Raw genomic sequence first — 25,510 nt, 5'->3', positions numbered from 1 at the left:
GTCTTGTAAGTTGGTTCAAGACTTGGTACAAAAAAAAAAAGCGACGTCCGCTCCGACTCACTGAAGAGAATCTTCTTCTCCCCGCTCCCATCAAGTAAAAACACTCAGTCACACAACAACATTCAAATCAACACAGCTTTCTTTCCTTTGTTCTTGAACAAAACAACCTATCAACACCAATTGCTTAAAAAAAAGACTCCAGCATTGTGCGGCACGCCTCAGACTGTCCACACTGACAGCCCCATTAACTGGGGTCTTTCACACCTCCCCCTTCCACCTAATTTTCCCAGGCCCTTTCCAGGCCAACAAAGCAAAAAAAAAATAGTACAGCACGTTGGTCAGCACACACATTTTGAAAGGTACCTGTCGTATAGAAAGGAAGGGCAAGACATACTTGCAATGTCGGTGTGACACTGCGCCCTCGATTCGAAAATGTTAAAGCCTCCTGAATGTCGTCGACGATCTCCAGGATGTCAACTCTTCGAAATTTTAAACGTTTGTATATCGTTATGTCATCCCATGAATCGATGGGATTACTTTGATCCCGAAATATCCTGTTTCTGTGAAGATTTCGGTCCGTGTCATACAGCAAAAACCACGGCGCCATGTTTAACGAGCCTTCGCGAGTTAAGGCGCCAGCGGCCGTCTCTACACTTACAGGGCGAATCAGCCGCCAGCGCAGCCAAAAGACGCGACATGTCTCGGCCTCTAAACCACTTAGAGGGTGGTCGGACCTTTGATGGCCTCTAAGTGGCTTAGAGGCCCGATGAGACTACGGCCCCAGATCTTGCCTTTTCAATAGATTGAACTGGCAAATGACATTAACATCTATGAGAGCTGAGCCTGATGTGGATCAATCAAAATAGGATACAACTGCCCATGCAGCAATCAACAACAAATTTCACCCTAACTTGCACATTCCTGTGTTCCATGACTTGGTGTACTCTAGGGAACAACACATTTGAATTATAAACACAGTTAGGACTTAAACATTTAGTTAAAACAGTTTTATAGAAAGGTCCCAAACATGAGGTACAATATAGTTCTAGTACTTGTTAAACTAAAATTGTTTAAAATAAAAACTCAAACACTTCTGCTTCCTTCAGCACAGGAATAGCATTTTAAAAAAAAAATACAAAGGGCAGCTCCCATGGTATCAGAATGCCAGCAACTGGCCTGCTCCAAATATCAGGTCCCTGGTGTTATCCTTTAGTCAGGCCTGCAGTGTTATCATACCAACAAACTGGCTTGTAGCATTAAGTGATCAGATGGATAAAACTCTTCATTCAAGATGGCATTAACTGTCTTAAGGCTATTCTCAAAAATAATCATTCCTAAGATATAACAACTCGTCAGACCCACAATGCTCAGAAAAAGTAGGTAGACTGGGGGTATCCTGCGAATACCCATCCAATGTAGAATGAACCTCGGTCTGACTGCAGAACTTCTTATAAGATCTGGGTTGCACAGGCAGCAGGAACAGCCCCATGCCAGACACCACTTATTATGCTGATAGCGAGCTGACACCAGCAGGATGCTCAGTGCTCCTAACAGGCCAAGCATAAAGTGTACTGCCGCAAGCACCATAAGGAACACGAAGTACACAAACTTCAAAGGTGAGCACTCTTCACAGTCTGGCAACAAACATGTATTGGAGTTGCCTCCCTTCACACAGACGCCACATCGACATGACCCGTGTGGGCCACAGTCATGCAAACATGAGTAGCCAGTGTACCCAAAGAAAGATGCTGTCATGACCTTTATCAGCAGCCTCGCACGATGCAAGTGGACTGCTGCTCTGCGTGCCTGACCATATTCGGACCCATTGCCGTGCAATGCCATCTGTAAGACCCTGATGTTTTTAGACACAAGGATGTGATCAGGTCTGCTGACTAAGCCGGGGGAAGGCTGGAAAACAAAAGAATTGAGTCTTGACTACAACAAATTAGTCAGTAATAGACTTCAGTTTATGACTTGTTATTTACACACCTCTTGTAAGAAATATTCATGTAAAATGAGCAAATCTTTCACCACATTTTAGGCAAATGTTGACATGTTTGAGTACAGATCTGGGTTCAGGAATGCTAGCATAATTCTGCATGGACACTTCTTGACAAGGTTCTATTTGTGCTTCAGCCAGACAGCTGTTGCATGCTTACCATGTTGCTGAATGTAAAGCCTGGTGAGTCTGGTCCGTGTGAGGATGTCCATGTGTCAAGAAACACCAGGCTCTCATGTTGCTGTGCAGTTCTTATAAAGCCTCTACACTTGCTTGTCTGTGCTGGCCTTGAGTTGGTTCCCATGGGATTTGAGAACAGCTTCACTGGGTCTGGGAAATCGTTATACTCATTGAAGTCTCCAGCAACAACCACATAACTGAAGTGATGAGCTAACAGGAAAATACAAGAACAAGAAAACAAATAAACTGCCATCAACATAACTACAAAATAAAGTTACAACTGGCTTTAACTTTCCATTGTTTTTTTTTTGTTCCCATTATTCACAAAAATACATTGAGAATGTATTGTGTAGGAATTTCTAATGTGTGAAGGTTTGGGTGAGAGGGGCTAATGTTGTGATTTAAAAGAATTCTTCAAATTAACTTTAAACACACGGAAATACCAAAGAATCTTTATCACACACACATACAAATATCTTTCAGACGTATCCATGCACAAATAAAAGGAATAAGGAAAATAAGTATGATATTAAAAAAAGTAAAACTTTGCAGAAGTCTGGCACATATTTCATATGCTGCATACTAGAAATAAATATGGTCATGCAGATAAACTGAATCCATGTTACAAGCTATGAACTAAGTGATGGCATGCCACATGCCTTGAATAAAGTAAGTCCATAAGCTACATACCAACAATGAACTGGAGAATCTCTGCAGCATTTTGACACTGCTGCTGACGATCATAGGAAAAGTGCACAGCAACAACATGAACAATCAATTCTGGGTGTAACTGAACAGGAACATGGAGAGCAATACGACTGTTGGTGTCCATCCCACTAATTCTTGACAAAGGCTGTACAAGAGGTATACCTAACGGCCACTGACTAAGCACTGCAAGCCCTGTTTTCACAGTGAAGGAGGAAAAATATGACAACAAATCACCATCATATATTTGAGGAAAAATTCTACAAGGTAACACACTGCAATAATGATAACTATGACCAAATTCTGAATAATATTATTGGGTGACAGGCATATTGACAGCACTGCATAAGATAAGAGACATATATTCCTGGAAACAATAGCAGCAGCTACCCGATTTATACAGATTTATAGCAGTAAAAGCAATCTATAATACGTGTTCTCTGTTGTCAGTATATGTGGCAACAGCTGTATTACTCTTTTCTTTCTTCCTTTAAAGTTGCTTTGTAAGCACATGAGCTGATCTCCAAAGATTTAAACACTATTTGCTTTTTTACACTGAAATACCCTTTATTAAGCAACTTTGTCACTGAAAGAGCCCTTTATTAAAGAAATACAAAACTTCCCATCTTCCCAACCTATTTGTTTGTAGTACAAAGTTCTCACCCTCTTTTTCCCAGCCTTCCCAATAGCAATTAGTAGGTTTGGATGAAAGGCCTGATGAATATGTGGCAAGCCAGCGGAACTTGGGTAGCAAGCCTTGTAAATACCGTGCCTGTGACCACCTCTCATCGTCATGCATTCGCACTTCTTGTAGCAGGACAACTTCACATGCTGCCCGCTCCACCTGTCAACCACACTTTGCTGATATTTTCTCAGCCCTTTCCAAATCTAGTCTTTTTCTTAGAAGAATGTTAAAGCATTACATGTCACAAGAGTTCAACAAGAAGTCTGACAAAAATATTAAACTTAAAGTCGGGGGTAAAATGCCAAAAGTTCTGATGAAGTTAGACTTAATGTAAATGAAAGTCCATGAATTAAAACTAAAGAATCTAAACGATTTTGCAATTTGAAAATTCGCATCCTAAATAAATGAATCTCACACACTCAAATATCTCATGTTAATACTAAATAATGACTGCAAAACATGCAATCTTAATTGTCAATTTTTTTTCAAAGCTGTTTGTCTAGTACAAAGAATTCCAGTCCTAGCAACAGTACCTGTGACAAATAAACAGCAATAAATTTTCACTAGATAATGATGCCAGCAAGTATACAAAGTGATTTGTTATTGTTAATGCACACACGTGTTTATACAACTACAAAACGGGCAGTTTTCATTTTGAACGTCTGATTTCTGGGGAATATGAACCCTTTCTTCCTCGTACTTTAAATCCGTGTAAAGGCCGTGAGCACATTAATTTCATTTTTAATAAAACTGTCAACAATTGCATTTCACGTGTATTTTTATACCCTACCCTTACCCTAACCCTACTCTATTAAAGCGGGGATAAGATGGTACTTTACTTCTCAAATTCAAAAAAATATATACACAAGTAAAGTGACCCTTTAACATGCTACGATAAGCAGACCATGTGATTTGATCAGATTAGCGATTAGTTCATTGCTCACCATTCTAGCAATAAACTGCAATCGAATTTCCCAACTGAACATGAGGTTCCAAAGATTATAGGAACAAACTACAACATGCGTGTCTGTAGATAACGAGGAGCTTGTGGTCATAAATATGTAGAGTAAAAGACGGTAGACTTTGCTTATGGAAATCCACTGGTATTGTAGCGTCATTTAATTAGCTGACTGAAGCCCGACTACTAGCCGCGATCCGTGCTGTACCCGTACAACCGTGGTACAACTTGGCAACTTTCAGTTCTGGCTGCGACCACGAGAGTTGTCTCCCCTGTCCCTGGGCCGGAAGTTATGGTTTCTGTTCCTAACAGATGAGCCGCCAAGTTGTCATCGCCCTCATAGAGTTCATCGTTAAGAAAACAGACCTCTTGCTGAAAAATGGAAAGTTAGAAAACACTAACTATGATAATGTGGCATCAACATTTAAATGCAGTACATCGGCTGGATGGTGACGTGTAACCATAAATGTATTAGTCGTCTGCGAGGCCCCGTCCACTCCAGCGAATCTGTCACTGGTTTAGCGCAGGTAGCGTACATATATTGCTTGTTTTGCTCCTACACCAACCAGTTTTGTTTTCATTTTTTGTCGTGTGCAGCAAGAAAATAGAAAGAAAAATATACACCTCCTATATGCGACGTCATGCTTAGTGGACCAGGGCCTTTAAGAAATGTAGAAATTAGATATAATGCTTAAATCAGGCAAAAAGATGTAGTTAGAAAAACTACTGTGTTGTGATGCTAGGAACTCTGCTGTAGACATAGCAAAATTCTGATTAATTCTGTACCAAGGCGCTATCTGCATAAACAAAATATCTGTTGCAAACAATGATTAACTTTAATTTTCACATAAAAACATTTCAGTACTGTTCATGTGAAGACTTAGCAGTAATGATGTCATGTATAATTTTTATCATGATCTAAGGACTATATCAAAGCCTGGTGAAACAAGATGGGTGACTGTCAGATTTTTACTGACAGCCACGCGAAATCCATACTGAGCACCATGAACAATCTTCGGAAAACCTATACACTGTGTGATGTTACACTCAATGTTCAAGGCGAGAAGTTTCCAGCTCATAGAATTGTACTCGCTGCCTGCAGTGATTACTTCTGTGCTATGTTCACAAATGAGGTATGTGTCTGTATCAATGCATATCAATGCAATGTGTGTGTGTCTGTGCTATGTCTAATGAGGTATGTACCTGTCTAATGAGGTATGTACCTGTATCAGCATGCATATATATATGTGTGTGTTTTTAAAGATATAATGACAATGCCTGTATTTTCTATTTAGGTAGACTCATGCTCATAGCACACATAGGCGAGGGGATGGGAAATGATAATACTGACAGAATAAAGACATGTACAAGATGCATATTCACATATCTACTGAAGACATGGAAACTTCTGATTATTTTTCACTACTAATATTTAGTCTTTATATCACCATGATGATCATCATTTTCATCAAGAAGTACATTTTGATCATTTTAAGACCGAGGTTTCTGTTTACTCTTGATGTGGGTCTCACTTTAATTGCTTACATTGTTATTTCTTATCATCTGTTAGTTCTAACTTTTAATTCTGTGGTAAAACTTTTGACTGTGAGACATGAAATATCAAAAATAAATACCATTTTTTAAGTATGCATTCAGACTTGCATATTAGTTGTTTCGTACTTCACCCAAAATTCTATATATGGTGTTTCTTTTTATTTACGATTTTGACTGACATAATCTTTATGGAAGACTACCTGAATTAAATTTCATGTTTATGTTACAGATGTGGGAAAAGGACCAAGCAGAGATCACTTTGCATGAAATCTCAGCCTCTGTCATGGAAGTCTTGTTGGACTTTGTGTACACAGAGACAGTTAACGTCAGCGTTGAAAATGTTCAGGAGTTGCTTCCTGCAGCCTGTCTTCTACAGCTGACAGGTCAGTGTCACCAAGTGCCAGGGTATGTCACTCCATGAATACCATTTTATTAGGTTGTCTCAGAGTGGAGGGGTGTGATGATGATGATGATGATGATGATGATGATGATGATGATGATGATGTCAATTTGTAATGCGCAGGTATCCATTCAGAAGAATGCTCATTGCGCAGAAAAAACAAAAGAAGAAAAAAAATAAAGTGAACAAATATATAAAACACCAGGAAAGTAAAAAATATAGACAGAAGTGTTTCTTGGTAGTTTAAGACTGGTTTGAAAGAAACAGATGGGTTTTCAGTTTTTTGCGAAACGTGGTTGGTGAGGTGATGGTGGAGAGTGACGATGGCAGAGCATTCCACAGCTTAGGTGCCGCGTTTTTGAAGGCCCTGGTCCCAGTGCGCTTCTTGTTGGTGTCTTCCACTGCAGGGAGACAGAAGCGTGACTGGGAGCCTGAGCGCAGGGTACGTGACGGCTGGTATGGAGGAACTATCTCTTGCAAATAGTCAGGAGCAGTTTTAAACATGCAGGACTGAGCAATGGAAAGTACTTTGTGGTCAATGCGCTTGTTCATTGGGAGCCAGTGAAGCTCTGTAGGATAGTTGTGATGTGCTCAGTGGACGACTTTGCACAGGTGACAATCCTGGCGGCCGTGTTTTGAACTCTTTGAACTCTAGCTGCAGTAGTGAAGGGCTGTAGTTCAAAGTTCTTCAGATGATGATGCTGTGCTATCAGATGGTCAAGTTTCAGACTCTCTATTGCTGGGTATCAGCCAGTCTTTGCGCACCATATATGGCATGTAATGTCAGTGCATAATGGAATGACATTGTGCTACCAGGTGTTTAACACGAGAATCAAATAAAACTTTATTGTCTGTCCGAGAAAGTCCAGGACAGAAATTTTTCTTTTGCTGACAAGCCCAACCACATATACAACCATAATATGAGCATATCTATACACGCACAACATAATGGGCAGACATACATACTCATACAAGACATTCAACACACATGCACACCTACACCCTCTTACACATACATGTGAAACCTCCTAAGGAGGATGCCAGGTAGTATGGCAGCCCTACAAGTCCTTGTACCTTTTATTTAGTATGGTGATGGCTGCTGGCACGAAGGACCTCTGGCAGGCAGTTTTTCACACATGTGGCACTTTGTAGCACCTGCCTGAGGGCAACAGCTGAAAGTTGGGATGGAGAGGGTATGATTGGTCTGAGGTGATGTCATGTGCCATCTTTCCAACTGCATGAAGATAGAAGTCAGAAAGTTGCAGCTGCTATGTACCAGTAATTTTATTTGCCTGGTGGTTGACTCTGGCCAGCCATGCCTTGTCTTTGACAAGGAGGTGACCATATCAGGTGGCGATGTTAAATGTCAGGATCCTCTCAACAAGAGATCTGTAAACAGTCTCCAGCACCCCAGAGCTAACATTGAAGCTACAGAGTTTTCTCAAAAGATGCAGTCTTTTGCTGGGCCTAAAACTGGCAGCCCTCTGTACCTGCTGTCCTTTGATTTGGATTGGTGGGGAGAACGGGGTACTGCCATCTCTTTCATTGTGTTCTCTCCAAAAGGTCATCTCCTCCATTTTGTCAACATTCAGCTCCAGAAAGCTGTGGTCAAACCAATCCTCCAGTACCCTCATGCAGGCCAGTTACTATGACAGGGACTGCTTGTCTTTGAGGCAGGCTACAAGGGCCATGTCATCTGCATACTTTACAAGTTTCAGAATAGCATTATCACTGGTAATCTCATTTGCATTTACAGAGAGCAGGATAAGAGAAAGCACACATCCCTGAGGGTACCTGTGTTGAGGATCTGCTCATCTGACAGAATCATTCCATCCATTGACATATTTACCCTTTTAGATGAGCCGGACCCTACAGTGCCTGTTGGTGGAACTCTGAGACCCACCCTCTGTGGTCAGTCCTTCAGGAATGATCGTATCCACAGAACTAGACAACTAACAACTCTGTTCTCTGTCCAATGAAGTAATTTACACCTATAGATGCAGCAATAAATAGAACCTTGCCCTCCAGACTTTATCATTCTGTGATTATACTTTATGCTACACAGAAATAGATAGAGCCTTGACCTCAAGACTTCGTCATCCTTTGATTATACTTTATGCTACACAGGTGTGCGGGAAGCTTGTTGTCAGTTCTTAGAGAAACAGTTGGACAGCACCAACTGCCTTGGGATCAAGATTTTTGCTGAGCGCCACAACTGCTCAAACCTGTGGGCTGCAGCAGATCGGTACAGTGTGCGGCACTTCCAGGATGTGGTCACTCAAGAGGAGTTCAAATCTCTCCCACTGGATGAGGTGGAGGCACTGGTCAAAAGTGACCACCTGCAGGTGGGTTATGTTGCCCTCTTCTTGCATGTGAGTCAACTGTTTAGTTGTGCCTTATCTAAGAGTTAAACAGCTGAGCATAGGCTTAGAGACAAATAACATTACAACAAAAAAATACTAAACATCCTTTTCAGAATATTGTTTGTTTGCTAATGTTATCAAAATGTCAGACTCTTTTGTGCTGTGTTTTTTAGGTGAATTCTGAGGAACCCGTATTCCAGGCAGTGGTTGACTGGGTGAAACACGACGAAAAAAACCGGTTGGTTTGGTTACCACGACTGCTGCAGTTTGTTCGACTGCCTCTGTTGTCTGCTCGCTACATCACTGATATTATTGATAATGAGGTAATGAAGTATACAGAATACAAAAAGTGAGTGCTGTACATACTATGTAATAATTGATAATAGTTAAGTTCATCAATCATGAGCTACATTCACTGCCAGAACTCTAGTAGTCTTTGCTTCCAGCAAACAGCTCTAAAAGTTTCACTTTATGAAGTTTTTCTTTTTAACAAATGTAATATTTCAATGCTGTTAAGTTGGCCACTCTTAATGTCATTTCTTGTTTTTAACAAGTGTGATGAATGATATTTACAGCCTCTTGTGCGTACAAGTCACGCATGTCGAGACTTGGTGGATGAAGCAAAGCGGTTTCACTTGCGCCCTGACCTTCGCAGTCAGATGACGGGTCCACGCACAAAGGCACGCATAGGTAAGCTACAAACGTGGTCTCCCACTGCTGAGATTGTGGGGTGTTAAACATTACTAAAAGAACACGTGGAGATGAACACAAACAAAGTTGTTGGCACTGGTAAGTCATCTCATCACGGTACCTATGGACATTCAGATCCACACATCTTAAACTTCACAGGTTATTTTCTATCTTGAAATCCAGGGTGTCTTGCCTATGTCTTGACATCTCACCTGCTCATTGTGCTGTAGTTTTGATCTGACCAGTTACCTTTAGTCTTGTTGGGCAGGTACTGATGACCAGCTGGTAGTCGTGGGAGGATTTGGATCCCATCAGAATCTGGTGGATGTGGTGGAAAAATACGACCCCAAGACACACAGTTGGACAAGATTACCGGTCTACATGTTTTGCCTTTATATGACTTCACTTTAAAACATAGCTGTTATTGACAGTAAATGTTAGAAAATTAAGTTTTTATAAGGACACATATAAGGTATTACTCAAACTGTTTTTAAGGACACGTATGGAGATTTTCTTGATTGCTTTAAGAGTTTGGAAGCTGGACAGTGTTTATAAGGTAATCTGTTCTGACACTGTTTGACAATACCTGTAAGTCTAGAGCATTGGTCACTGACATCACATAATCAAATCTTACAAAAGACAGTGGAAAACAACATAAATATTTGTTTGACATTTTTGTTGTACCTCTGTTACAGAACTTAACAAGGAGGCGGCGCTATGTATCTTCAGCCGCTCTAGGAGGAAAGTTGTATGTTATGGGTGGCTACGATGGCCATTCGCGACTGAATCTAGTGGAGTGTCTTGATCTGACTCAGTCCCAGCTGGCCTGGAACACCATTGCTCCCATGCATCATCGCCGTGGTCTGGCTGGTGTTTGTGTCTATAAAGGTAATGACTTCCTGCTTACTCATGCTTGGGAAGACTGTAATCTCATAGGGTACGATTCAGACTTTGCTGAGAAGTTTGTGTGGACAAGGAGACCATGGACCTGATGTAGCAGGTTGTGCAACATAATTTCTTGAGCTGTGTACGTTGTGAGATAAATCAAGAATTTCTGGTAGTCTTAAGTCTTTGTACTAAATTCATTTTTCAACAGATCACATCTACATGTGTGGGGGTTTTGATGGTCACACTCGCCACACTAGCCTGGAGCGTTACGACCCTTCTACAGACAAGTGGACCATGCTGAGTGGAATGGCTATAGGACGAGAGGGAGCAGGCCTTGTTGTCGCTGGCGACATGATATACTGCATTGGTGGCTATGATGGGATTAATCTTTTGGACTCTGCAGAGTGCTTTGACCCTGCCACCAAGCAATGGTCCTCTATTCCCTGCATGTCTACACAACGCTCAGGTAAGGCCACAAGATTGTACTATCTTCCTATCAACATCTTTTATTTCAGCCGTTCTATTTTGTGGCGTTTCTCATATGTACTGTTTGCATATTGAAGCATGACTGCAAAAGATCCTGCAAGGGGATAGCATGGAAAATCAACACTTGATACTTTTGAGCAAGGGACTTATTTACGCCTGATCAAAGATAGTCAATAGAAAGATGAATCATCCAAACATTTCCGGCTCAGAATTGAGGGCCCCCAAGCAACTATCATTATTGCGTCTGCAATGAAGAAATAGAAGAACAGGACTGCATTTTTCTCAATAACTGCATGAATTCTTGATACAAATGTCCAGGAAAGTCTTTTTTTCACTTCCAGAAAGATAAGGCAAGGTAAGGTCCTGACTTTATATACCTCGTTTTATTTTGAATTAAAATTGGTTCTTCTGAATGAGATCTTGGAAATTGTTTACATTTAATTGTGAAGAAATATACACAGTTGTGATCGCTTTGCTAGTGCAATTGCATTGTGTATTCTTGTTATTACTGCTATTATATTGCAGAAAGGCTCCAGTAGTATTTAATGAAATGTTGTGGCTGCTAGGCTTTTCTATCCTTGGTGCCAATCAAGCTTTTATGTCAGTAGCATATACCGAGAATCGTTTGACTGGTAGCCTAGTCTGTGCTTGTTGTTTATTGAGATCTCAAAGAAAGTATGTTAAATGGAAGTTACACCAATGATACTGTGCTTGAGTGCAAAAGACCAGCAGTATGTATGCGTTGTACGTAACAAAATGAATACTTTAAAATATATCAGTATATAAAGTAGTAAATATTTAATAAATATCTACATTTGTGTAGACTTGTTTGTAAGTAATAATATAAGATAAATTAATTAGTAGGAAACAGACTGAAAAATTGCTCTGATAAGTGAGAACTTTACCGAAAGAAGAATTATTATTTTGCTCCAATGTTACAGGTGCAGGGGTGGCTGTGGTCAATGAAGTTATTTATGTGTGTGGTGGCTACGATGGAAGTGATCATCTGTCCAGCGTTGAGTGTTTTAACACCCAGACAAACCACTGGACCAGTCTTCAGCACATGATGGTCCCTCGCTGCTATGTTGGTGCCTGCGTTCTTCGTGGACAGCTGATGGTTGTGGCAGGGTAATCTACTTCAGCGTATGAATTCAGTTGATTCACGTAGTTCTATTACATTTAACCAGTAACACTGTTCTTGATAAATTAGCTTCTATGTTTGTCCTATGGAAATGAACTGATTTGAAGTGTTAACAAAATGATTGTGCTTATCATTCACTTTTGAGTACTTGCTAATTGCAGACCATTTGGTTTTGTGTTTCCAGTTACGACGGCAACACTTTGTTGAGTACAGTGGAGGTGTACGACCCACTGCGTGATGTGTGGGAGATGCTGGATGACTGTATGGGGACCCCACGTTGTGACGCTGGCGTTTGCATTGTTAGAATGCCATGATGCCATTTTTGGCATTTTCAGTGTGCAGTATTTATGTTGTCAGAGATCTTGAGAAGAACACACCGATCGTGACATTTTGTACAAAGATAGGGTAGGAGAAAGACACACAGTTGTTTGCCACCTTGTGTAAAGGTGTGTGTTTGTTGGAAGGCCATGGCTAATACATGCAGCTTTTGCCCTCCTGTGCAAGGGTGCATCTGTGTTGTCAGAAGGCTATAAGAAGCATGCAGCTTTTGGCTTCTTGTTAAAGGGAGAGTGCAATGTGAGAATCAGTTGTAGGGATTTGGAACTGTTTGTGACTGTCCCACTTGTGTGGTGTTTTTCCCTGCCTGATGAGCAACTCAACCAGCGGTCTTACACACCATGTAGTTCTGGTAGGTCTAACATGATGGTGTCACCTAACAAGCACCTGTGATTGAATGATTGTAGGGTTTGTGATAGAGGAAACTCATATGTATGACACAGAGTATGCATGATCCACATGTGTAGGTGCATGAGAGTGTGTGTGTGTGGAGTGAGAGAGAGAGTGCAGACTATGAGGAGATAAGAACAGTTGTAGACATGAATGAGTGTGTGTGAGTAGGACGTTGTAGACATGATTGACAGTGCTAAAAAATGCAAAGACTATGCTTTCTGATGGAATTCCAAGGTATTTAGTTTTTGCTACATTCACTGTTGTGTAGCTTAAAGGAATACACGACCCCAAATACGACATGGCAGCAAGGCACGCAACATGTTTGACCCACCCAAACACTGTCAGGCTTCCTAAGAAGCAGAATATTTTTCTCTTCAGCACTCTTCAGATCAGTCTACTCTTATCAGACAGTTAGCAATAGTAACTTGTACAACTACAATCTTATGATTACAACTGCTTTCCAGATGGAAATACTGCATTTCAACCATGAGCAGAAGTTCTACACCACAGTAAATGAGTGTAATAGATCTTAAGACCTGATTTCTTTTAAAAAAATTAATGATACTTATTAGCTGCTACAGTACTTGTTAGCATGAAGAATATGTTGCTTTCAAAATTGCTGTATTAATAAACCTAGACATCAACTCTTGCAGTATCTTCAGTTGCCGATGCTGGTGTTTCAGTCTCACAGGTCCCAAGATGTCTCTTGCCTCATGCACTTGTGCATGTATCGATTAGAGGGTCATCTACGTAATATGAGTGGACAATGTGTCAGTCGTCAGTGTAATGTGAGTGGAGGGTGTTTCAGTCATAAATGTTTGAGTAAACAGTGTGTCATCAAATGTGAGTGGACAGTGTGTCATAAATGTATGTGAGTGAACATTGTCAAGTCTTTAATGTATGAATGGATGGTGTGTCGGTCATCAATGTATGTGAGCGAACTGTATGTAAGAATTTGACAAACTTGTCAAATGCACTCTAAAGACGGCCACTTTCTACACACTTCTGCCTGCAGGCAGTCGGATGTTTCCTTGCATGCAGACTTCTCTCGATCCTTTTCTGTTTCTTTTCCCTCTTCCTTTGTTCTTGTGTGTGTGTGAGAGAGAGAGAGACGAAGATTGCAGTCTTTGATGGTTCCACTGATGGATCTTTATAAAGGCTAATCTGACCACAAAATTATTTTCAGATCACTGTTGTTAAATTCATTAAAAGATGCTCATTCCTCAAACTTTACTTAATGACTCCATTCCATTTAGAGGAGAGAAACCTTTGACCATGATAGTTCTCATCTGGGTTTTGGAAAGAGAACATCTTATTTTCTTCTTCATCGTAAAAGCTTGGTGCTTGGGTAGCATATCATTAGAATGAGATGCAGCGATTAGCAGCATGTAAAGTATAAACTTTGATTAATCCACGTGGTCCTTTTCTAAAACAACAAAGCACAAAGTATTGCAAAATATTTTGTCCTGTGCTTGGAAGAACTAGTTTTATTTACAGGAGGAAATGGTCTCTTTTACCATGCTTGCCCACAGGAGGAACTGCTTGTGCCATATTTTACATCCCTGTAAGAGTTTTCAGACTATAGTAGTTGTACTTTAAAAAAGAAAATGTAGTGTACTGAAAAATAATACTGCCTTTCAAAACTGTCATTTATGAGTGATCAATGGCTTTGGCAGGTCAAATGTGTGCATGCTGTGTGTGTGTGTGCTTGCTTATATACGCTAGCTCTGCAATCTCACTAGTATTTGTGCTGTAGGGTATGTGATTTTAGTGTTTTGACTGGCATTGAGGCATGGCATAAGCATTGTCTTTGTTTTTAGAAGCATTTCTTTATGACTGTCTCTACATGTGGAGATTGTTGGTAAGCACTGACATGTTCACACTAAGGGTTCTGTGTGTTCTGACAAGTGTGTATAATATCCTTTTTACTGCTAAACATTTCTTTAGCACTGTCTGTGGGTGTTGTGAAATATGAGTCTAGTATGGTCTAATTTTGTGTGTTCCATGAGATTTTTTAAGCTTTGTCTGACTTTGAAATACTGTGAGGGTTGCCCTAGAGGCAAGTTACTCTTATATCTGCCTGTTCTATGGTATTACAAATAAAGAGTTAGATAACAGACGTAACAAGTGCATTCATATTTGTGGAATATCTTTTCAAAAGTGTGTATGCATGAACTGTAGTCATTTCTAACTACATGGGTATTTAGCAGTTTAAAGCACACATGCATTCTGCACAGAATAATTATCTTTTACCTTCAAGGTAAAAACCAATCACAAAATTTGAGACCACAAGATATGTTAAATCTCGCTAAAAGCTAGCTGTTAGCGATGTCTCCTACCTGTTCTCCCCTATCAACTCTCTGCTTTGCTGCGAGTGTGATATCCAGATACGGTGACACAGACTAGTGTGTCATGTGATAACCAAGTACTGTTATTAAGAGGTCAGCTCAGCCTGTCAGTGTGATGATAAACTGTCAGTCTAAGCCTTGCCGATGGCTGAGTACTGTTGCATGCCCACAGTCACAAAGTCGTCGTTTGACTAAAGGACAGGCTTGACGCTTTGGAGTATTCTGGTTTCACTGTGTGACAGGATTCAACTCCAGCCCTCCAGCCTTTCTCCTCCTCACTCTCGGCCATTAGATGAGCACCTGATGGTGGTGTGACATGCAGAACATGATGCCTCACCTGGCAGGTGAGTACGATGACAAGGGAGGGTAGGGCAGCTATTGAACACCGACTCCTCACTGCCGCATGGAGTGGTTTGTACATGTGAGTGCCGGTGGTAAACTGTTTATCACTCTACCACAGAGAATCATGTTATGGGGGCGCTAGATGACAGCGGTAAGTGCTTGCTTGTCACCAAAACAGGGACTACACTACACCAGGTCGAATCCTGTTCACGTATCCTGCAATACACTGAAATCCTGTTCACATCTTTCCCAGGGCGGGTTGATGTCTCCCTGGCAGTGACGCCGACACAGTTGTCCGCGTCCTCAGTCTAATTATCTTCCCCTTCCTCATCTTTCTTTTACATCTCCCAGTTACCGGAAAGTGCAGACTTTTGAAACACACCCACCTCACATAGTTTGAGTTCTAGACATCGGAACACCTCACTGTGTGTGTGTGTGATGGTTTGTCAGCCTCTAGGACGATACATGGCATCAAAGCTTTGTAAATAATTCCTTTCTGTTGTTTGTCAGAGACGTCACACCCGACAGCTGCTGTATCGCAGGTGCTGATGGTGTGGTTATTACTAACACACGTGATGGCATATTCACCGCAGTGTACTTTGCCACCTACCATAGGTAAGACTTACAGGTGAGACAAGTGCAGGTAAGGTTGGCCCAGGCGAGACTGTGACAAATAAAGCCAGAGTACTCATGGCAGTCACTCTTCACTGTGTAACTCCTGTGGATGCTGTACTCGCAGTCTTGCGACTGACTTAAATTTCTTTCTCTCTCTCACACACACACACAGGGGACACACCTGACAGCACCACCAGGTGTTCAACAGCTGGGTACATGACAAACCAACGCACGCATGGACGCATATAACCTCAGTCTGTGTCTGTTCGTGCGTGCATGTGCCAATGTGTATATGCGTCTGTGTGTGTGTGTGTTTGTATGGGCGTCTGTGTGTGTGTATGTAAGCGTCTGTGTGTGTGTGTGCCCGTGTATGTAAGCGTCTGTGTGTGTGTGTGCCTACGTGTATGGGCGTCTGTGTGTGTGTGTTTGTATGGGCGTCTGTGTGTGTGTGTGTGTGTTGTGTATGTAAGCGTCTGTGTGTGTGTGTGTGTGTGCCCGTGTATGTAAGCGTCTGTGTGTGTGTGTGCCTACGTGTATGGGCGTCTGTGTGTGTGTGCAGGACCGGGGCCTCTCAGGCCGAGCGTGTCGCCGCAGTTCACGGTGCGTGTGGAGGCGGTGCTGCTGGAGCAGAACAGAACGGAGGAGTTCGTGGAGTATTTCGACTACACCAACAACAGGGGTCGCCTCACGCAGATGAGATCAGGTCACGTGACGGACTTCTACTACAACTACGGCACCAATGAAATGTTCATAGTGCAGCCTGACACGTGTGAGTTACTTGTCAAGTGTAGTGGGACTACACACAGTACAGTATAACGCCCACAGCATTACACATTACAGCTGTACGTGTATACGGCCACGGACAGTACACAGTAACACGTCACATCCTAGACTGACAGTGTCACCCTTACTACAGTCACGCTACTCACTGCACGCTGTACACGGTAGACAGCACGATATACAGCTGTATTCTTTCACCAGGGTAATTACGACATATTTGGATCACTCGCACACTCCCTCACACACACACACTCTCTCTCTCACTCTCACACACTCTCTCTCTCACACACACACACACACTCACACTCAATCACACACTCTCACACACACACACACTCTCTCACACACACTCTCACACATTCACTCTCACACACACTCTCTCTCACACACACACACACTCTCACACACACTCACACATGCTGACGGACCTCAGTCACGCAAGCAAAGGCCACAATCGTAGGAAGGAAGATGGTGAAGCAGTGGTTGGCCTCCAACGTGATTGAATATTGAACCTCGGGCTGTTGAGTGGTGGTGCGACTGATCAACCTTTGTCACGTGTTGTCACAGACGACTGCCAAGTGCAGCCGCTATCCTCCTCCCCCTTGACCATCCTGCTGGGAGACACTCCCCAGGGCCATGTCTTCTCACCTGCTGGGGCTCTCCGTTTTGGGGAGGTAAGATAACTTTTCTCATCACATCATGGGTCGTAAGTTTTGTCTGGATTCTCGGTGTTTGTGTTGATGTCAGACTTGGGCTGAGTATTACATAACATACAGAGTGGATACTACCTCAGCGTTCACATCCCCTGTTCATAAAGTGTCCATAAACCCTCCGCGAAGTATACAAGTTCAAGGGGCACATTATATACCAGTGCAAGGGGCAGGCTGTAAACAAGTCTATGGGGCACATTATACACCAGTGCAAGGGGCAGGCTGTAAACAAGTCTATGGGGCACATTATGCACCAGTGCAAGGGGCACTGTATAACTCAGGATGCACTACTGTACACAACAGAGGATGGCTCATAGCTATTGTCAGGGTAGCTTTCTTCCCCTTGAGGTAGCTTTACTTCACCTTTGGGGCACATTCATGGCTGCAGCATCACCTGGTGATGGATGTGAGTGGCTCTTTGTTGTGAGGCGACCTACCAGATCCCTGACCTTCTGGAACCTAAGGGTCCAATTAAGTTTTTCTCAGTCAGAAATCTTCTCCATCGCAGAAATACCCCTGGTCCACGCCAGCCCGTGTTCGTGGGGTTTCTCTTATTTTTATAAAATAAAATATGTTTTCATTCGTGGTTATATAATGTATAATTACTCAGAACCGTTAAAATAGGTTGAAGAGTTAGAATCCGCCTGAAACATGTTAGTTTGAAGTTGATTGGTTGTGCTGTAGATCACATGATGCACATTCAAACTTCGCCGTTTTTCACTCGCTGGGTGACCCTGATGTTTGTACAGAACGGTTCACGAGAAGAGTACCTGGGCCGCACCCAAGTGCGAGACATTGCGGTCAACCAGTGGCGGTCCTGCTTGAACTGGACAGAGGACAATGCAACGATGACCGTCGTCTGGTCCTTCATGGGTCTGTACCTCACTTCCTGTCTTTCTCACACTCGGGATAAGAAAGCAAACAAGAAGAAGCAGAAGACTCAAATAATCACTTGCTCCAACATTTTGTTGACTAGACACCGACGTGTGGCAAGCTTCCGGCAGCGCCATGAGCATCCCAGTGGAGTGTCACGTGACAGGAACGATGTATGGCCACGGCTCGTCCACAGCGTTTGAACACCTGTACGAGTTCATCAACTATGTCGAGGGTTTGCCGCCTGAAAGCGACAACGTATTTGAGGTTAGCCGAGATCCTTTCTTTGCTTTTAGCAATTTTATTTACACGCAAGTAGGTCTGCTCCTACTCCTGTTTAAATGATTGGTTGGGTCGGTCTGTACCTGCCCGCTGGTTAAAAACATTCTTTAAAATAATCAAAACTAAAAGTAACGCCAGAAGAAATATTAGTGCCTTGCAAGCACAAGGAATGTCAGCCTCTCACCTTCAATCACAAAGAAGTGACCGACACTATAGTCAGTGTCACATGCTGTGAATAGCTTGAGTTCGGGCGACAGTCATTGTGACGAGTGTTGTGTCCAAATAATGGAGGATGTCTGCTCATTGTCACTAGTGTCAAGTTAATGGACAGCGTCTGATCACGTGATTAGTGCTTTTTTAAAGCTATTGGCCATTCCTTGATCACATGACTGTGCTGGTGTCAGACTCCCAGTGGGGTCGTGTGTCCAGGGAGACGGAACACCAAACCTTTTCCCGTGATGCCTGACGCCCTGTCCTTCACCGCCGAGTCGCTGGACGAGGAAGGCAAATCTGTGACGTACACTACGGTAAGACAGTCTACACACCCCAGCTGTGTCACGGTAAGACAGTCTACACACCCAGCTGTGTCACGGTAAGACAGTCTACACACCCCAGCTGTGTCACGGTAAGACAGTTTATACATCCCCCAGCTGTGTCCCCACCCGGTCTTCTTGGACACTCGTGACTAGCCACTCGGTTTTGAGGGGTTTCTTGCATGTTCTGCACAAAGAAGCCCTCATTAACTCATTAGTTTGTGAGTAGTTCTAGGTGGTCGTGACATCTATAGCTAGACTACAGGGTGACGTCACTACCGGACGATACTATTAACAGGGGTAGGATCAAGAAAGCATGAGACAGGGTAACCCGACTAGGTGCATGGAATGGTAGGGGAGCTAGCTAGAGATTAGCGCTGTCAGAGGCTAGTGTGGTCAGACTGGGGTGGAGTCCAGTGTCGGGTACCTGTCGTCAGCGTTGTGTCGTGGTTGTAGGAGCTGTACGACAGCCTGGGGCGTGTCGCTGCCTACAAGTTCCGCGGAGCCACCATCTTCGCGCGCAGTTACGGCTTGAACCCCTTGGTCATCGTTCACGACTTTGCCACAGGTAAACTGACCTCACACAGAATATAGTCCACGACATCGTCTCTGGTACAAGGTCCTCTTTGCATTTGACACGACAGATGATGATGATGGATGATTGATGATGCTGATTGTTGATGATTGATATGATGATTGAGATGATGATTGAGATGATGATGATTGATCGATGATTGATGATATTGGTTGATTGATTGATTGATTGATGATGATGATTGTTGATTGTTGATTGATGATTGTTGTTGATGGATGATGATGATGATGATGGATGCTGATGATGATGCAGGCACGGAGTATGTCGTGGACCAGCTGCAAGGCAACTGCACAATATCTCCTCTCACGACAACACCTGATGTTGGTCACGTGGCCAAAGACCCTGTCCTACTCCGAATCAACTCGGCCAAAGAAATGTTTCAGATGACTGGGAACTACACTTACGTGGGCGTGGTCAGTACTCGCGCGCTCGTGTGTGTGTGTGTCTGTGTACGGTGTCGTGGAGAACGTGAATACGGGTACCATACCTCAAACTCCATCTGACTACGACTGGCCCTTCCCCCTACATGTATGAGCTGAGTTCATCACAAGAAACTAATTCCCAGGATAACCCTTCTCGAGGACACAAGCCTTTGACCCTTGACCCTTGCCATTCTTGCCGGTGCGCAGGTAAGTGTGACATCACAGACCAAGGACAGGTCTAAGTCACGTGGTGTTGGTTGCTGTCTTTGTGACATAAACGAAGCAAGTTACAACATGGAGTGATGTTGTGTCTGGTGATATCCAGGCTGGAATTTTCGGATCTCGCAAATAAAACCACTTTGGACATTGGTGCATTGTGATGCGCTCACCTGATTTTCTTTTAAGGAGAGACAGAAAATGTTGCGATGGGTCTGTCACGTTGGTATTTAAGGTTTGAGTAATAAATAAAGCTCTGGTTTATTTTCCATGGCTATGTTGTTTAGCTTTAGGCAAACATTTTAAATGTTTCTGCCAAGTCTCTGCTGCTAACTTCACTTTTCACTGTTTCAGTTTTCTGATTGTTGTTAACAAACACTTGTGAACTTCGCTTTTATTTAGAGAGCTTTCAACTGCCAAGTATTTTTATCTTGCCAGCGAACCATTCGTGGTGTACCGTGTGACGTGTGGGCGACTCGGCTGGTGGCCTCTGACCTGCTGGGAATCAGTGTCAATGCTACGAGGGAATGGGCCTTTAGCTCGGTGAGGCTAGTGGTGAGGCAGAGGCGAGAGGTTGAAATGGCTTATGGTGAGGCCAGGTGGTGAGGCCAGGTGGTGAGACTGCGTGAGTGCAGGTGGTGAGACTGCGTGAGGCCAGGTGGTGAGTCCAGGTGAGGCCAGGCGGTGAGACTGTGGTGAGGCCAGGTGGTGAGACTGCGGTGAGGCTGGTGGTACCTAGTTCCGCTCTGAGACTCACTGCACCTATAGCTTCTAGTCGACTAGTCACCTACATGGCTACACCAGAAAGATGTTACAGTGATTTGATTAAAGATAGTAACCGCCCTCAAGATGAAGGCCATCTGTTTTAGTAGGTATGGCATCTGATTACAGTTTCTCTTGAAGTCGAGAATTTGAAATGTCGCTTTTGATCAAGACCTTTTATGGTTTGAAAAACCTAATTTATTTTAGTAGCACCTGTGTCTGTGACAGCAAAGTGTGTCATGTCATCTGTCCAACATCTTGTAACTTTCAGACTGAGTGGAAGACAGAGGACAGCGTGTCCGCCATGTTCATCAGTGGGATCCCCATGCAGACAACTACAACACTGGACGATGTAGGTTTGAAGGCGGCTCAGTGCCCCCTGACATGCAGTCTCACAAGTGTGATCACGTGATCTAGCCCTGTCTCTGGTTGCTATAGCAATGAGAGTTGATTGATTGCTATAGTATATATAACCATTGCTTTACTGCTATAGTCGTGTCTTCGGTTGATATAGTAACAATATTAATCCGGCTTTTCATCTGTTCTCTGTATGAGATCCAGAGCAGCCTCCTCAGGCACTTGTTGTCGACTGCCAGTGTGTCAGTTCAGAGTAGTGCTTGTGACGTCCTCAGTGTTTTGTTTGTGTTTGTGTTTGTGTCAGTTTGGTGCTCGACAGACGGTGGTGACAAACGTCTACGACTACGCGGCCAGCGTGCCTGACGTGGCCACCTTCGTCAACCTCGACTCTTGCTACATCGGAATGCCCCGCAACAGGATCACCTTCAGCATCTCTCGTGAGTAGACGGTAACAGCTACACCGTCCTTTACACAATCCTCGTGTCCTAATCTCTAAATCGCTTTGCTGTCCTCGTCATTGCACAACATGGATGCAGTTTCAGTTGTTTCCCCTTCACCAGGTGTGTACAACGTGTTGTCCTTTCCCCAGGTGTGTACAAGTCTTTGCTGGAGTCGTTTGAAGCCCGTTTCAAGTACACTGTACGACAGAACATTGCCTCGGCCATCAGCCTGTCTCCTCTCAGGGTGGCCAATATTCAGGTCAGCTGCTGGCCTCTCCAGCCTACTGGTCTGTAAGTGAATGTGAATGTGAATGTGACTGAGGGACTTATCTTCTGATTAAGTTAAAGATCTACATTTTGTCGAGTTTGTGAGCGGGTTGGGTGTCAATAAAGCCCATGTCCTTGTTATATTCAGAATTTTCATTGTATTTGCGTTTCAATCTTGAGCAGTATACAGTACAAGACACATCGCTAGACATCACGTTCGATCTACTTCCGGTACCCAGGATGCACAGTCGGGTAGACAGTCCTCGCGAGGAGCTAGACCTGGACAACGCTACCCAGCTGCTGATGGCTGCCGTGAAAAATAACAAAATGGTTTTTGAACTTCAGGGTGGATGCAGTATGGTAGGTCAAAGAATTTATTTTGTTGTTGTTGTCTTTCCTACCAGTTTGTAGTAACTGTCAGGATGTGATGACAGGCTGCATTCAAACTTTTTCACACTTTTATTTTGAGGTGCATGACAGTTAAACTGTGAAATTTTGGGCCAAATGCTTGCTTATAGCATCCTGTGATGACTGCCGACCTCTGTTGACCATGACAGGGTGTTTACACAGATGTTTAGATCACACAACTGTCTACAAGGCTGTTTACTTTGCACGACTGTCAACACTACACGGCTGTTGACATGGCTGTGAATGACACGACTGTTTATACTACACCAGTGTTTGTGTTACACGGCAACACCACTGTTTACATTTCCAGATTGTTTACACGACTGTATACATTACACGACAGTCTACATTACATGGCTTTGTACATGGTTGTTCAGATGACACGACTGTCGACATGGTTGTGTAAATTACACGTGTGCTTGCATGTCACGAGAGTTTGCATTACACGGCGGTTGTACAGTACAGCAAGGGCTAGCTGTCCTGGGTTCAGATCTCGTCTTGGGCACGTTGTTCTTTCTTTGCATGTGGGATCTGTTTACACAGCCTGTCTACCTGGCATTTGCTGTGTGTTCACAGCCTGTCTACATCGCGGTCGATGCCACCAGCATGAGGGTGACTCCACTGGGTCAGCCATCCTCTGCTGCCTCCGCACGTGTGACGTCTGCAGCTTCTAACCTCCCGCCCACCAGCCCCACCACAGCCACAGCAGCGACAGGCAACAGCAGCCACGAGGACCTGTGTGCACAGCCAGGTCACGACCCGACCTACTCGGCAGGTGAGTGCACACCTATGAGACCTCTGCCTCCGGATGTAACAGCATCACGCTTACTTCCTTCTGTCTGTCCGTCCGTCCGACCGTTTTGTTCCGTCCTTCCATAACGTGCTGCTTTCTGTAGAAGACAGGAAGGATGTTGAAGCTGGAATACCCTGAACAATTTCCGGCAGGTGTCGTATCCAGAGAAAATTATAGGTAGGTTGGAGAAGAGATCTAACCCGGATATTGCGACCTCATCGTCATGCCGGGTATAACGCCACCCCGCTGACCTCCATCATCGTCACGACCACTTCCTTCTTGTCGTTCTCTCTCCTTCTCTCTCTCTCTTTCTCTCTCCTTCACGTCGACTGTCTCCAAGACATCTGTTCTTGGGCGTTTGTAGCCAGGGAGCTTTTGTTTATTCTCCCCCCTACACCTTAGTTCATTTGTTGTCTCCTTCATTTGCTTTTGTTGTTGGTTTGCTTGCTTTTCTGTGGCTTTGGTCAGCAGCACGTGGCGGACATAGTCTGTGTCACAACCTAGGAGCTCGGAGACCGAACTGACACTTAGTGTTGCTGTAATCTTGAAGGTGGCAGTGTTTAAAAAGCTTCTTGTGTTGTACACTTCTGTGTTGTATTAGACTGTGTTGTACATACATGTTGTAACGACTGTTGTAATTTGTGTGTTGTACATGTCTGTGTTGTACACGACTGTGTTGTACATATCTGTGGTGTACACGACTGTGTTGTACATATCTGTGTAGTACACGACTGTGTTGTACATATCTGTGTGTGTACACGACTGTGTTGTACATGTCTGTGTAGTACACGACTGTGTTGTACATATCTGTGGTGTACACGACTGTGTTGTACATGTGTGTTGCAGGTGTCATGGCTGGCTCCGCAATAGCGGTGGGAGCGCTGGGAGGCGCTCTGGGAGGATTTGTACATCGACTGGTGCTGCGTCGTGGTAATGATAGCTCGCTGCTCGGTGACACAACTCGTGACAAGAGGGAAATGTTGTAGTGGAGAGTGTGACAGGGTTTAGTAGTTCATGGTTCATGGTTGAGAGGTGACTGGTGAGGACAGCGATATACACGAGCGGTTACAACAGGGTTAGCTTTGGAAGTTTGCTGAACTGACTGTAGAGGTGTACACACCATACACCTGTACTGAATGTATACAATAATACAATCAGTTCATAGTGTAGCTGACTATAGGACTACGCAACTCATCACTAGAAGCACTTGTCACACTCTCTATGCCCACCTTTGTCAACTACTAAATCTTCCTCCATCGGCTATTTAACCGTGTAAACTTCGTGTCCTGTCTGTGTACACGTCTACAACATCGCTCTCTTCTATCTTTGTATGAACCTCTCATCGTCCCGCCTCTGTAAACTTGTAAACCTTTCTTTTCTGCTAGTGTCAAATGTGTTAATCCTGCTCTTGTAAACTGATAAACTGTGTGTCCTGCCTGTCTTGCACACCTCTCTCCATCGTGTTCTTACCTCCTTCATAGTCAGTTGTTGTTTGTTTACTGGTCTCTCCTAAAGCCCTGTGTCAATAGACGTGTCTATGTTGCTGTCTACAAAAACTGAAATGACAAAACATCGAAATCTTTATTTTAAAAACTTTTGTTTTATTGTTTTGCAGCCAGCTGAGTACTGCCACCATTTATGGTTGTCCCTCCGCTGTCAGTACAGGGCGCGTTTATAAAGTTAATTATAAAGTCTGGAATCGTAAACCGCAATAAAAGTTGAAAAGTTGTGTGCTGTGTGTTTGTAAGGAGGCGGGCAGGACAGAAGGTTAATAGCCTGCAGCGCCAAGTCTTGAAGGTGTCAGGGCTGATGTCAGCACCGGTGTCAGGACTGTTTGCTACAAGTTTTGGAGTGTGCTGAGGATGTGTGTGTGCACCTCATGTTACTAGCATCCGTTACAAGTGCCGGAAGTGCAGTGCACCTACAAGACGACACCAAGCCTGTGAGGCAAGACAGATAATTAGTTAATGACTTGTTTAGTCGATACAT

General features: G+C 43.5%; 3 protein-coding genes across 3 annotated transcripts; 2 read left to right on the top strand and 1 right to left on the bottom strand.

The window, feature by feature from the left end:
* Nucleotides 1-785: 785 nt before the first annotated feature.
* Nucleotides 786-4,794, bottom strand: LOC112572509. Its single transcript, XM_025252221.1, has 5 exons — nt 4,514-4,794; nt 3,548-3,728; nt 2,870-3,079; nt 2,160-2,389; nt 786-1,908 (listed from the first exon to the last, which is right to left on the bottom strand). Exons 1-5 carry the CDS (start codon nt 4,685-4,687, stop codon nt 1,231-1,233), a joined length of 1,473 nt encoding a protein of 490 aa, XP_025108006.1. The 5' UTR covers nt 4,688-4,794; the 3' UTR covers nt 786-1,230.
* Nucleotides 4,795-4,810: 16 nt separating this feature from the next.
* Nucleotides 4,811-14,897, top strand: LOC112572505 (kelch-like protein 12). The gene is made up of 11 exons (XM_025252216.1): nt 4,811-5,054; nt 5,451-5,660; nt 6,311-6,464; nt 8,609-8,826; nt 9,018-9,167; nt 9,420-9,534; nt 9,803-9,909; nt 10,230-10,422; nt 10,631-10,888; nt 11,850-12,036; nt 12,234-14,897. The coding sequence occupies exons 2-11, from the start codon at nt 5,478-5,480 to the stop codon at nt 12,361-12,363; spliced, it is 1,695 nt and encodes a 564-aa protein (XP_025108001.1). The 5' UTR covers nt 4,811-5,054; nt 5,451-5,477; the 3' UTR covers nt 12,364-14,897.
* Nucleotides 14,898-15,215: 318 nt separating this feature from the next.
* On the top strand, nt 15,216-25,250 carry LOC112572504. Its single transcript, XM_025252215.1, has 17 exons — nt 15,216-15,470; nt 15,979-16,083; nt 16,643-16,852; nt 17,431-17,537; nt 18,323-18,446; nt 18,550-18,713; nt 19,133-19,255; nt 19,718-19,829; nt 20,109-20,269; nt 20,933-21,037; nt 21,528-21,608; nt 21,918-22,050; nt 22,203-22,312; nt 22,504-22,680; nt 23,305-23,503; nt 24,368-24,451; nt 25,137-25,250. Exons 1-17 carry the CDS (start codon nt 15,443-15,445, stop codon nt 25,142-25,144), a joined length of 2,031 nt encoding a protein of 676 aa, XP_025108000.1. The 5' UTR covers nt 15,216-15,442; the 3' UTR covers nt 25,145-25,250.
* The last annotated feature ends 260 nt before the right edge of the window (nt 25,251-25,510 follow it).

The sequence above is a fragment of the Pomacea canaliculata genome, linkage group LG9 (genome assembly GCF_003073045.1).
Source record: "Pomacea canaliculata isolate SZHN2017 linkage group LG9, ASM307304v1, whole genome shotgun sequence".
In the NCBI taxonomy this organism is placed as follows: Eukaryota; Metazoa; Mollusca; class Gastropoda; order Architaenioglossa; family Ampullariidae; genus Pomacea; species Pomacea canaliculata.
Note: the sequence above shows the minus strand (reverse complement) of the source record. Positions and strands in the feature narration are given on the sequence as shown.